We start from the raw sequence: 14237 nt of genomic DNA, 5'->3' as shown, positions 1-14237 counted from the left end.
AACATGATCAAATGTGACAGCAAAATTACTTTTCTATCGATTTTTTCGGATCAATCTCAATGCGACTGTCACATTTGATCATGTTAGAATTGAATATGAGCCATTAACTCTTATCTATAATATTGAATCGGACTCAATAAATTTAATGTTTCTATATTTATTGGAAACAAAATACTCTTTTTATTTCTGTATCACTGAATTTAATAATTTGTATGAATACAAAATTTCCTTATCACTGTGTCGCATTTTCATCGACTTCTCAGACTAAATACGATCGGCACTTGTTAATGTATAATGTATAGTTGTTTATTAAATAAGATATATAGTACATGGATAATCTAAATTTATTTAGTAGAGGGATCATTTGATTTTGACAATCTTAACAACTTTTAAAAATAAAATCTCAATTTAAAATCCAATAAACAAGATTTTTTTTTTTTTTTGATAAAAATGACAAGTCACATAGCAATTCATACAAAACATAAAAAAACTAGAAATGATAAAGATCCTCAAGATGTGAAGCATCAAAAGGATATTTAAAACTACTGTCAGAAAACACAAAAACATAACATATTGCCAGTATATCTAGAACACAATATATTCAAGAAAACAAAGCACATTAAAATAACCTGACAAGCACATACTAATCAATCCTAACCATAAATCGAGTAGAGGTACTAGCAAAAGAAGATCCAGAATCAACAGTAGATGAATCAGCCGCTGTAAAAGCAGCATCAATAACATCATACTCAGCACAATCTCTACTAATAAGCAAGATTTATATTATTCACTTATCAAATCTGTTAAAATTGACGAGATTGTGTATATTTTATTGTACATTATGACTTGTAATTTCAAATGTTTGAAATTCAACAATCCTTAAAATATTATCGAACAACAGTACAACTATATGAACTTAATTAATTGTTAGCTAGGCTATCAAAAGTGGGAAAATAACAATTATCAAGTAATATTTTTATTTACTTGATAAAAATTTATCAAAGCGACTTATGAATTGATACATAAACGTGTTAAGAATATATATTAAAATGAACAACAATTGATCAATACTTGATAGTTACTAAATTTCTTGATACTTTTGTGATTAGAAAGTGAATATTATCGAGTTTCAAGTAGTGGTGGAAAACAGTCATGTTCTCATAAAAATTTCGAAAGGAAAAATACACAATTCCAAACTGGCCAATATTATTTGACTTTATGTGTTGATTAGTCAGTCGAACTTTGACCATAAGTCAAACGCTAATTGGTGGAGGATATATAGAGATGATTAGTTAGCAGATCTTTGACCACGAGTCAAAGTCTTTCAGAGAGGAGGTAGCATGAATCCTTTGAGGTGTATGTTAGCATTTGGGTTAACACTATTTTTGAATTAGTAACTATTCTTTTTTATTATTTTATGTTTGGATCATCTTAAAAACAGAGTTATTTTTATTAACCCATTCAAACGATGAAATAACGCTAATTTTAAGTTATTACTATTCTTGTTATTTTCGAAATTGCATCCAAAGACACCCTTAGTTTATATATTTCTCATGTAAGCTTGGGTACAAACTGATGGCATAATAAGATTCTGCCAATTTATGTGACATACAAACTTCTCTTCTATTCTTAATTTGTCTACTAGATTTATCCTGTTCATAGACTATTGACCGAAAACTTCTTGTTAATGAAAAAAAAAAAATGAGGACTTCTTGCTAATTAATGCTGTATTAATTAACAGTTCATACCAGTTACTGATCGTTCAAAGCAAATAGTTACTCCCATCAGTCATGGTTGATATTGTATATATATATTCATCAACAACAAAAGAAGCGCATCAGTCATTTATTATAAATTACAATTCGCTTTCTGCCCATTGACCTCCTATCCATCCTTTTAATAAATTTTTGCCAATCAAGACAAGATCTCTTAACATTGATTTAAAAACAAAAAGTCTTGCTCTTCACAAATAATTTATCAAACCTTCATTACAATTATTCTCACCAAAATAGTACATTAACAGCAAGCACATCTTAGTACACATACTGATGCAACAAAAAAAAACAGGATAAAAAAGCAGAACATACATGCATTCTCAGAAAAGAAAACCAGACCGTCTTCACTTTTATTCTCATAATCAAAGCTCTAAATTGAATAATGAATGCAAAAGTATTAGTTTTAAGCATCGGGGTTGGCGAGAAGATAAGCCTCGGCAGTCTTGATGATTCCGACAAATGATGCCTTGACCCTCTCTGCTTCCTCGTCGGCATTGGCTCCAGGCACCGGCTTGTAAGAACCGACCACCTTCACCACACAGCCACCATCCTTGGACACGAATACGGTGTCAGAAGACGCCGACTCGACGTGGGTCCCGATCCCACCGCCCTCAATCAATGAGCTCTTGACCTCAAATTTCTCTACATCAATGAAGTCTAGGCGCTCTTTTACATAGCTGAAGGGCATCCCTGTAATTGTGAAATTTGATCAGGGCATGAATTTGTGCAGTTTATTAATTATTTGTTGCCAGAGTTTTGTAATTAGATGGATAAAATGAAGACACTAAATAAAGCTCTTTAAACATGATTGGTATGAAATAAGGAAAAAGATTTTTTGAAAGTACCTGGGGCAAAGTTGAATTGCCTGATGCTGCCAACACCACCGTCGCCCTCTACCGGGACGGCGCTGACAACTTTATCAGGTGAGAGCTTAGGGGCCAGGTTGTGCCAGTCCATGATGGCCGCCTTAAAGAGGCGTGGGGCCGGGACAGAGGATTCGACTTCGCATGACCAGCTGGAACTCATGGTTGCTTATGAGTTGAAGGGAAGTGAGGTTACTTGCAACTCTAAATGCAGATTGTGCTAAGTTGCAGTGGGATGAAGGTTTAGTGAGTGTTGGAGTGTTTATATAGATGACTAGCAGGGTGGGTTGGTGTGGCTTTAGCCTATCAATTCTGACCGTAACAGAATTGATTTTCTTTTCTAATAATAATGAAAATATTTTTATAAGGTGGCATTATGTAAATCTCCATATATTTTTTTAATGAATTGGTTGGTGCGTCATGTTCTTCTATCTTTGACTACCATCAAAGTATTGGAAACTCGATTAAGTTACATAATTCATTTGATGCTTGAGATCAACTAATTTATTCGTCAATGTCACAAAGGGATATCTCTGAGTTCTATTTTTCTTTGAACAAAATTAATTAATTATCTTTTTAGAGGACATTAACTATGGATATCATGTTGAACATTTCAGATTATTTCGGATCAATTATTTGTAATATGAATCTATAGTGCGGACCGATATATGTTATGTATAGTACTATAGCCTCACTCTAAAATGGTTTAGTGTATTTATATACACTTTTAAAATAGCCAATTTCTCATAAAAGCACCATAAAAAAACTTCACATTTTTATGCCCATAAAACTTCACATTTGTATGCCTATAAAAACTTCACATTTTCCCTTCTATTTCTTTTATTTATTTAACCTTGTATTTAGTTATTTTTTTTGAGGAAAATGGAGGTCTAACCTCTATTTGATTTAAGAATGAAGAGTTACATGAGTTATGTTCAGTGTAACAAAATGCAGTCTATGCGGTCGCATATGCGTATGCGGTTCCGAACCGCATAGAAAATTAATATGCGGTATAATATGCGGTTCCGCATATGCGGCCGCATAATTTTTGACCGCATACCGCATATGATCCGCATACCGCGTATGATCCGCATATGAACCGCATATGATCCGCATATGAACCGCATATACCGCATATGAGTTCATATGATCCGCATATGAACTGCATGTGATCCGCATATTATCTTGTTATTGTATATTCTTATATATGTATGTTGTTTTTATATTAGAGAATAATGGATATAAAATAGTTCTACAAACATGTGTATTTTTATTCTTGTCGTGAGATTATGCTTCCAAATATAAGAAAAATAAAACAAAAAGAGTTGCTCAAGATGAGCTGTCCCTATCATAAATTCATTGATGTAAAGTAAAAACTAATTGTAGAATGCAGTGAAGCTTGTAGCTGTGTATCTTATCGTAATGGTTCTGTGTCAGCTCCTTGCATTTAGTTATTTTAAAATTGAATTTACAAAAATATTCTTTTATTTTAAATGCAAACATGCCATTTCATTTTAAATGGAAACGTTTCTTTAAATTTCTAACATATATTGAATATGAATACTTGTTCCTGAGTTGCGGACGGAATATTTTATTATGAGCATTGAAAATAAATATAAATTTAAAGTTAGCCTATCTTTTTAACAATCTCAGATCATTACGGTAGTATGCACATAGCTTGAGAGATCCACATATCTAGTCTACGTACCTCTCTTTTGGAGGGGATTTTTTAATTCATAGAAATTGTTGAATTCAGACGTACATAAATAGAAAGAGTAGAGTGTTTTGTTTCTAACAAATATAGAAAAATTTCACTCATTGAATATGATTCAAGATATGTACATAAATAGAAAGAGTAGAGTGTTTTGTTTCTAACAAATATAGAAAAATTTCACTCATTGAATATGATTCAAGATATATGAATCTGACTATATGATTTAGATTCAAATATTATGTTTTTCCGAGATCATCTGTGGAGACCAGAGCTTGATTATTCCCTAATTGGACAGTCTAGATCCAAACTAAACAGAAAAAGAAAATAAAGGATATGAATCATTGAGTCTGATCCATAATATTTGAACCGGACTCAATGAACCAGATTTTTCTATATTTGTTAAAAACAAAACACTCTTTTTATTTTTGTACGTCTGATTTTAATAATTTCTACAATTAATTTTTTTTCTTTTGGAGTGTGCAGACAATGTCTGCATTCCACCATGTACTCTATCATGTACTATTAGTGTTCTAAATAGCGTGCTATAGTGACGCAATTGTGGCGCTATAGCGTTTTCAGACCTTAAACAATAAGCTATGGAATAAAAGTGCGCTATTTCAGCTAGGATCTCTATAGCGGTAATAGCAGTCCACTATTTGCGCTACACGCTACAGTGCACGCTATGCTACATAGACTTTTATTTAAAGATCCAAACTGAATATTTTTTAAGGCCCGTATTGCTTTTGCTTTTAAATAGAAAAAGATAGATAGTTTATGATATTATTAGAGATCTTTTGAATAATAATTTGGACTTTGTACTGGTTCAATATAAATATAATAATTCCTTAATCAATTTTGAACTAAAGACGCTATGTAGGATAGCTTTCGCTATAACTATGCTATTTGCGATAGCTTTTTATTTAACCTTTCAGATGATAATTACTATTTAGAACCTTGTGTACTATCTCTCTATATATATATAATTCCTTAATCAATTGTGTACTATCTCTCCCATCAACTGTTCTGCAAGTTTTTTTTTATAGAAGCTTTTTTAAGATATTTACATTTTTTTAGTAGTTTATTAATTTAGATACATAATTATAATTTTTAGAATAATTGACTCGTTGAACTAAAATTATTGAGGTAACTGTTTAGTGGTGAAGTCATAAGAGGATACGATTGTTCTAATTATAGTATCGACCTTCAATTTATGTTTAGCATAAGGCAATGACTTAATTTTAGAGATTTAACTGAGACCATTTACCAACAACTAGGGTTGGATGAGGGCCAATACTATTTGACTTTATGTGTTGATCAGTCCGCAGACCTTTAATTTGACCGCAGTCAAAGGCTAAGTGGTGGAGGATACAGATAATTATTTTTATGAGTAAAAGTGAGAGGTGAAGTTATCAAATTATTTATTATTTATTATTTATAAATATTAAATGTTTTTTTTTATTGGAACGTGTAATCTTTCACACGGAAAGCACGGAAAGCACGGAAAGCATTTTTTTTGTTACTAGATCGAAAACAGGTTCTCTAGAATATAGCTAATTAGTTAGTAGACCTTTAGCCACGATCAAAGTTCTCTTGTATTCTTAATTTTTTTACTTCATTTTGTCCTGTTTGTAGACTGTTGGCTGTCTTGGCTGAAGACTTCTTGCTAATTAATGCACGCTGGATTTTTTTTCAGAGATGATACCAGTTAGTCACTGGTTGATGTGGTATATGCATGAAAAAGAAAAGAAGCACATCAGTCATTTATTATTATATAAATTACAATTCGCTTTCTGCCCATTGACCTCCTATCCATCCTTTTAATAAATTTTGGCCAATCAAGACAAGATCTCTTAACATTCATTTAAAAAAAAAGGCTTGCCCTTCACAAATAATTTATCAAACCTTCTTTACAATTATTCTCACTAAAAGAGTAGATTAACAGCAAGCACATGCTGCACATCTTAGTACACATACTGATGCAACAAAAAAAGGATAAAAACAGAACATACACTCTCAGAAAAGAAAACCAGAGCATCTTCACTTTTATTCTCCAGCACCATAATTACTCTCTTTAATTCTCATAATCAAAGCTCTAAATTGGATATGAATGCAAAAGTATTAATTAGTTCTAAGCATCGGGGTTGGCGACAAGATAAGCCTCGGCAGTCTTGATGATTCTGACAAATGATGCCTTGACCCTCTCTGCTTCCTCCTCAGCGTTGGCTCCAGGCACTGGCTTGTAAGAACCGACCACCTTCACCACACAGCCACCATCCTTGGGCACGAATACGGTGTCAGAAGACGCCGACTCGACATGGGTCCCGATCCCACCGCCCTCAATCAATGAGCTCTTGACCTCAAATTTCTCTACATCAATGAAGTCTAGGCGCTCTTTTACATAGCTGAAGGGCATCCCTGTAATTGTGAAATTTGATCAGGGCATGAATTTGTGTAATTTATTAATTATTTGTTGCCAGAGTTTTGTAATTAGATGGATAGAATGAAGACAGTAAATAAAATGTAAATTCAAGCTCTTTAAAAATATTTTTTGAAAGTACCTGGGGCAAAATTGAATTGCCTGATGCTGCCAACACCACCATCACCCTCTACCGGGACGGCACTGACAACTTTATCGGGTGAGAGTTTAGGGGCCAGGTTGTGCCAGTCCATGATGGCCGCCTTAAAGAGCCGTGGGGCCGGGACCGAGGATTCGACTTCGCATGACCAGCTGGAACTCATGGTTGCTTATGAGTTGAAGGGAAGTGAGGTTACTTGCAACTCTAAATGCAGATTGTGCTAAGTTGCAGTGGGATGAAGGTTTAGTGAGTGTTGGAGTGTTTATATAGATGACTAGCAGGGTGGGTTGGTGTGGCTTTAGCCTATCAATTCTGACTGTAATAGGAAAAAGTGTAATGAAAGGGAATTCTTATCCTCTGCATTAAATCAAAAATAAATCTTTTTAGCATCTGGAGTTCTGGACCATCTGATAAACTTTAAAATTCGTGCAAATTCCACACTAATATTAAAGCCCCCTACATTATACGTGGTGGCCGGATGGGCTCCGTTTACAATCAGACGGCTGAGATCTATTAACTCAAAATATTCTCTTTTGAGTTAATGCAGACGACGCAGACTCGATGAAAGGGAAGGTAGCACAGTTGGCTAGAAAAAAATCCTATAGCTGTTGTATCCAAGGATCAAGAGTTTGATTTCTCTTCACAACTTTATAGCTTTTGCGAAGGTTTAAAAAAAAAAGACTGTAATAAATTGATTTTCTCTTCTAATAATAATGTAAAATATTTTTATAAGGTGTCATTATGTAAATCTCCATATATATTTTTTTAATGAATTGGTTGGTGCGTCATGTTCTTCTATCTTAATTTGACTACCATCAAAGTATTGGAAAACTCGATTAAGAAAGTAATACATTTTATGCTTGAGATCAACTAATTAATTCGCCAATGTGACAAACAGACAAAGGGATATCTCTGAGTTCCATTTTTCTTTGAAGGAAATTAATTCTCCTTTGGACGACTAAATGGGTCAATATTGTTTTGGTAATAACATAAAAATGAAGGGTATGGAGATCAATTCAAAGCTTTTTTTAGTACATGGTGATATCCATCTTTGCATGGTGATGTACTGATGTTCATCTTTATACAACTTCATTCTCATTTCTCAGCTGCACAGATTCATGAATTTTGTTAAATTTGTTTAGAAAATTATACCTCATATAATAGCATATTTAATTGAACTTAAATTATATCCAAAATATTCTTATAGCAACATATTTTTATGATTCCATTCAGTACAGTACTGATTTAGTAAGCTTAACAATACTGCAATAATTAGTAATTAGACGATACTTTTGATTAATGTATGTTGAATTTTTGTGATGTCACAAATCAGTACTACAAAATCGAATAACTACTACTAATTTCACCAATAGATAATAAATATGAATGAAAATTTAATATTAACAGAATATTTTGACAACCGCACAAAAAATAATGTATATACTTGAAAAACGATAAAATTTGATGCATAATTCACCATTTGATGAATGATATAATATTCACAAAGGTCCATATTTAAAGGTATTTGATGAATATAAAATATATGAAAATTGACATAATATTCCAGAAATTAGTTTAATGTGAAGACAAAAAAAGAGTGAATAGTTTTATTTTTTGTAGAAAATATCAGTAATTTCCCAATTTGCATCAATACTTTCCACAAATCTATGGCAAGAATTGTTTTCCAAATACTGAGAAATAGCACATTACTGGTACAAATTTGATATTCAGTTTTTTTTATTCAAGTTTCAATAAGCACAACATCATAAGAGCATCTTTATTTAAATTAGAAAAAAAATGATATTGTTTGCCATATCACTTAATAATTATCTATCAATAAATTTCATACAACAAAAGAGGCTTTATCGGTTTCATACAACAATTTATATGGGCCGATAAGCCATTGACAGAACAAAATGTGTTTAAATCATTCAACAGACAAACAATTTAATTTTCTTTCAGTTTCATTGTATTATTCAACAGAACAACAGTAAATAATCCTCCTTTTATTTGGAAAAAAACAGAAGTTTCACAAGCCACTCTTTCAAACACACAAGGGAATAAATATATATTATTTTTTTTACAACTAAACCTCAAACTCAAACCACACTAACTAAAGGAGCTTTCAAATCCACTTCAGTGTTATTCTCCAATAATTCCTTGAGATCGAAGACCCAAACCAAAAGATTTAGTTGTAGGCATCAGGGTTGGCAACGAGGTATGCCTCGCAACCCTTAATAACTCCACCGAAAGCTGCCTTGGCCTTCTCGGTCTCCTGTGTGACGTCAACTCCGGGCAGCGGCTTGTAGGATCCGGTCACCTTGCATACACTGCCTCCAGACTTGGGCTCGATCTTGATGTAGGTCGAAGCAGACTCGACGTGGATGCCGAGCCCTCCACCCTCAATGAGGGTTGACTTGGCCTCACATTTCTCAACATCTAAGGAGTCGAGACGCTCCTTCACAAAGCTGAAGGGGAGCCCTGCAATTATTTTATTTATCAACATAATATTCCATTTATACATTGATATATAACTGACAAATAACTACAGCTTTCAGTGAACAAAACTGTTTTCAAGATTGAGTTAACAAGAACAATATGTATTACCTTTCATATTAGTGAAAATATGCAACTTCATCTTTTAAAAAAAAAGAATTAAAAGGAAAAACAACTTAATTATAGCCATTGATTGAAGCACAGTGCATACAATTCCCAAGACATGCGTTAATTAGATAGATGATACCTGGGGCAAAGTTGAATTGCCTGGTGCTGCCAATGCCCCCATCGCCTTCTGCCGGAGCAGCGCTAACAATTTTGTCAGAGGCAATCTTGGGAGCCAAGTTGTGCCAGTCCATCACGGCTGCCTTGAAGAGGCGAGGGGCCGGCACAGCTGTCTCAATCTCGGTTGTCCAGGTGGAGCTCATGGTTCCTTTGGTAGAAACTTAATTAAGATTAGTGCTGATCAAGTGTTGATTGTGCTAATTGAAGTTGGATGCAAATGTACTGAGACTTGAAAGGGTTTATATAGATCCGTAGCAAGTGTAGTTGGTGAGGGTATGGAAGGATTGGAATGTAGCATCCATGTTTGAATTCAATCTTGGGATGGTACACCCGTTTTTTATCAAAAGGATTGTATGACATGTGGTGAGATTGTTGACTATCTAGAATATGGAACATAATTTCGACTGTATATATTTCAAAAATTTTAATGTTTAATTGTGAATTGCCCTTGGGATCTTCGGATCATCCGAATCGGATGTATCCGGAAAGAATTTGTAAACGATTTCAACTTTACTATTTAAAATATGTTTTCCAATTCAAAAAGTAAAAAAAAAAAATGGAAAAAAGTGTTTTCGCATACAAAGAACTTATTTTCTTCCCACAAAAGCCTTCTGCTCCGTTTGCAATAATATTGTCAAAAGGATATGTAGTGATAATGTACTAACATTTTTTACTAATTAGTAAGGATTGTGGGTTTAGTGCAGTGTCACGAGCTTTTATCTCTATTTGAAGAGATGCAAGTTCAATTAGCATATATTGTGATAATTGTAGGTTATTATATGTAAAATCTGTAGAAATTGATCTTTATTCTTCTTTACTAGTCAAACATTTGAGTCTATAAACTATTTCAGGTCTAACATATATAATTAATTAAAAAAATTACTATCAATATATACGGCAAAAATGACAAGTAATTTTGCTTATGTGATGGCGATGTATGGTCTTGGTCTTGTGAAATTTGTTTTTAAATTTTAAATGAAGTTAATTCAAACTTAAGTGACTATATGTATTTATACTGGTAGTCAAACACCTTAATTCGAGCGGGCGTGACAACAGACCAAATCAATGAATTAATTAAGTGGGAATACGACGAATGCAAATCATAGTGTATCTTTTCATGGCATATTTTAAACACTAAATTACTATTTAAATCAATAAATATAATTGAATGCTATAGTTTAAACATGACAAAACACGGCCTAATTTATGTAATGTGACGTGATAAGATGGAGAAGGATAATCATATCACACAAATAATCATGTGACGTGATATAACATGACAAAACTAATTAATAATAACATGACTAATGTATGACATGACAAAACTAATAACAACATGACTAGTGTATTTCACCATGTATATACTAACTGCACATAATTAGAATTGACCAAAGTCAACAAATGTAATAGGAATTAATTAACTATTTCTATTATTCTGTTACAGTTAGATTAGTTTGTTAGGAAAGCTGTACAAAAAGTCTATATATTGATGAAGGATGCAATTCAAAGGTCAACAAATGAAAATCACATTCAAACAATTCATTCTCCGTATCGTTTATGGTATCAGAGTTCAAACATCTCACCTTTTCCGTTTTCTTTCAATCTTGAATCAAAACCAGAAAATTACCAGTACGGCAAAAACTTCATCAAATCTACAAAAATGTCAACAAAATTCAGAAATCATCAGTACCCCTTCTCCTCGAGTGATCATTCAGTAACTCACATCCCTATCTCGGTCTCTGCAAAACTTGATCGTCTAAATTTTATTACCTAGAGTCACATATTGATTATTGATGGATTCGGACTAGCAAAACATCTTGATGCCTCTTTTTTGACAAATTTTTTATTCATAGGAAATATAAAAAAATAATAATGAAAAATGAAAAATGATAGGGTGGAATTTTAAAAATAGAGACAACAACCTTTACTAAACAAGAAAAAGATATATATATGAGATGGGCTACAGTGAGTTGTGAAGTAAAGCGACTATTTTACTTCACACTCATATTTTGCGATTTAAAAATTCAAACGACCGATCCGAACCGCTCAACATGATCTCCATATTGAAATGTGCTTGGAGACCAAATTTTACAATTTTTGGAATTGTTTTACTATTTATTAAGCAATTTTGAAAATCGCTGATCTGATGGTCCATAAATTTTTACTGTTTTTTTTATTATTTACAGCAAAACAGCAGTTTTCAAAATTGCTTAATAAATAGTAAAACAATTCCAAAAATTGTAAAATTTGGTCTCCAAGCACATTTCAATATAGAGATCATGTTGAGTGGTTCGGATCGGTCGTTTGGACTTTCAAAATAAAAATACGGCGTGAAGTAGAAACGCGTTTTACTTCGCAACTCACCGTAGCCCATCTATATATATATATATATATATATATATATATATATATATATATATATAGGAATATGCTAGCATGCTATGCATAGCATAGAGCCCCTCTGTGCAACGGCTCGGATTTCGAGTTTTCAAAATTCTAACGGTCGATCCGAACCGTTCATCTTGTTCTTCATATTAATATGTGTTTGGAGACCAAATTTTACATTTTTTAGAATTTGTTTACTATTTCTTTAGATTTATTGAAAATCGTTATTTTTCAGACAAATCTGGACCATAAAAAATAGCGATATTCAATAAATCTAAAAAAATAGTAAAAAATTTCCAAAAAATATAAAATTTGGTTTCCAAACACATATTAATATGGAGAACAAGATGAACGGTTCGGATCGACTGTTAGGATTTTGAAAACTCGAATATTGAGCCGTAGCACGAGAGGCCTCTATGCAACCCATATCATATTAGCCAAATCATATATATATATATATAGAGAGAGAGATGGGCTATGGTGAGTTGTGAAGTAAAACGCGTTTCTACTTCACACCGTATTTTTATTTTGAAAGTCAAAACGACCGATCCGAACTATTAGATGTTTAATCCATATCGAAATGTGCTTGGAGACCAAATTTTACATTTTTTGGAATTTTTTTACTATTTATTAAGTATTTTTGAAAATTGCTGTTTTGCTGTGAACAGTAAAAAAAGTAAAACTTTCTGGACCATCAGATCAGCGACTTTCAAAATTGCTTAATGAATAGTAAAAAAATTTCAAAAAATGTAAAATTTGGTCTCCAAGCACATTTCAGTATGGAGAACAAGATGAACGGTTCGGATCGACGTTTTGAACTTTAAAATCGCAAAATATGAGCGTGAAATAAAATAGCCACTTTACTTCGCAACTCACCGTAGCCCATCTCATATATATATATATATATATATATATATATATATATAGAGAGAGAGAGAGAGAGATGAGCTACGCTACTCTATGGAGTAAAATGCGTTTGTACTCCACGCCGTATTTTCATTTTGAAAGTCCAAATGACCGATCCAAACCGTTAGATGTGATCTCCATATTGAAATGTGTTTGGAGACCAAATTTTGTATTTTTTGGAGTTTTTTTACTATCTATTAAGCAATTTTGAAAATTGCTGTTTTGCTATGAACAATGAAAACAGTAAAAATTTCTTGATCATCGGATCAGCGATTTTCAAAATTGCTTAATAAATAGTAAAAAAATTTCAAAAAAATGTAAAATTTGGTCTCCAAGCACATTTCAATATGGAGATCATGTTGAGCTGTTCGGATCGGTCGTTAGGATTTTCAAAATAAAAATATAGTGCCATGGAGCACCAATGCGTTTTACTCCATGGAGTAGCGTAGCTCATCTATTTATATATATATATATATATATATATATATATAGAGAGAGAGAGAGAGAGAGAGAGAGAAACTAATATGCATTTGGTAGCATATGAGACAAAATGCATACGGTTCAAATTTGAAATTTCAAAACTCAAAAAGTCGATCTGAACCGTTCATCTTGTTCTCCATATTAATATGTACTTGGAGACCAAATTTTACATTTTTTCTGAATTTTTTTACTATTTATTAAGCCACTTTGAAAATTGTTGATCCAATGGTGACTTGACAAAACAGTAAAATCAGCAGCCACCGTTGGATCAAAAATTTTCAAAGAGGCTTAATAAATAGTAAAAAATTCAGAAAAATGTAAAATTTGGTCACCAAGCACATATTAATATGGAGAACAAGATGAACGGTTCAGATCGACCTTTTGGATTTTGAAATTTCAAATTTGGACTGCATGCATTTCGGCCCATATGCTACCGAATGCATATTAGTCAATATATATATATATATATATATATATATATATATAATTATTTTTTTAAATGTGGGATACAAAAATTAGATAAAAAAATTGGAAAAACATAAAGAGTAGAACTAGGGTGAAAAACAAATAAAGAGTAGAACTAGGGTGTTCTTAAGTTCATCAAGTCTATTGGTGAACTCAAGTCTAAAATCCATCGAATCGGCTTCAAATGAAAAATCCGAACCATTGAAACCCGCCTATCTTAGGAGTGATGCGTCTACATGTGAAAATTTTAAACATTGGAATTAATTTAGCATAAAGTCAAGCGGTCAAAATT

The 14237-nt window shown here is 32.6% G+C and overlaps 3 protein-coding genes across 3 annotated transcripts; all 3 read right to left on the bottom strand.

Annotated features, from left to right (window-relative positions):
- Nucleotides 1-1956: 1956 nt before the first annotated feature.
- On the bottom strand, nucleotides 1957-2887 carry LOC144556120 (pathogenesis-related protein 1-like). The gene is made up of 2 exons (XM_078304611.1): nucleotides 2621-2887; nucleotides 1957-2465 (listed from the first exon to the last, which is right to left on the bottom strand). The coding sequence occupies exons 1-2, from the start codon at nucleotides 2799-2801 to the stop codon at nucleotides 2179-2181; spliced, it is 468 nt and encodes a 155-aa protein (XP_078160737.1). The 5' UTR covers nucleotides 2802-2887; the 3' UTR covers nucleotides 1957-2178.
- A 3340-nt stretch (nucleotides 2888-6227) lies between these two features.
- Nucleotides 6228-7195, bottom strand: LOC144556123 (pathogenesis-related protein 1-like). Its single transcript, XM_078304614.1, has 2 exons — nucleotides 6911-7195; nucleotides 6228-6767 (listed from the first exon to the last, which is right to left on the bottom strand). The coding sequence occupies exons 1-2, from the start codon at nucleotides 7089-7091 to the stop codon at nucleotides 6481-6483; spliced, it is 468 nt and encodes a 155-aa protein (XP_078160740.1). The 5' UTR covers nucleotides 7092-7195; the 3' UTR covers nucleotides 6228-6480.
- Nucleotides 7196-8919: 1724 nt separating this feature from the next.
- Nucleotides 8920-9932, bottom strand: LOC144556115 (pathogenesis-related protein 1-like). Its single transcript, XM_078304605.1, has 2 exons — nucleotides 9672-9932; nucleotides 8920-9409 (listed from the first exon to the last, which is right to left on the bottom strand). Exons 1-2 carry the CDS (start codon nucleotides 9850-9852, stop codon nucleotides 9117-9119), a joined length of 474 nt encoding a protein of 157 aa, XP_078160731.1. The 5' UTR covers nucleotides 9853-9932; the 3' UTR covers nucleotides 8920-9116.
- Between the last annotated feature and the right edge of the window lie 4305 nt (nucleotides 9933-14237).

The sequence above is a fragment of the Carex rostrata genome, chromosome 6 (genome assembly GCF_964058835.1).
Source record: "Carex rostrata chromosome 6, lpCarRost1.2, whole genome shotgun sequence".
NCBI classification, from domain to species: Eukaryota; Viridiplantae; Streptophyta; class Magnoliopsida; order Poales; family Cyperaceae; genus Carex; species Carex rostrata.
The sequence above is the reverse complement of the archived record's forward strand: the minus strand, read 5'-3'. Positions and strand labels throughout refer to the sequence as shown.

Coding starts and splice junctions, on each gene's coding strand:
- LOC144556120 (XM_078304611.1), bottom strand. CDS start 2,801: ATGAGTTCCAGCTGGTCATGCGAAGTCGAATCCTCTGTCCCGGCCCCA. Junction 2,466..2,620: donor GCAATTCAACTTTGCCCCAG/GTACTTTCAAAA, acceptor TCACAATTACAG/GGATGCCCTTCAGCTATGTA.
- LOC144556123 (XM_078304614.1), bottom strand. CDS start 7,091: ATGAGTTCCAGCTGGTCATGCGAAGTCGAATCCTCGGTCCCGGCCCCA. Junction 6,768..6,910: donor GCAATTCAATTTTGCCCCAG/GTACTTTCAAAA, acceptor TCACAATTACAG/GGATGCCCTTCAGCTATGTA.
- LOC144556115 (XM_078304605.1), bottom strand. CDS start 9,852: ATGAGCTCCACCTGGACAACCGAGATTGAGACAGCTGTGCCGGCCCCT. Junction 9,410..9,671: donor GCAATTCAACTTTGCCCCAG/GTATCATCTATC, acceptor AAATAATTGCAG/GGCTCCCCTTCAGCTTTGTG.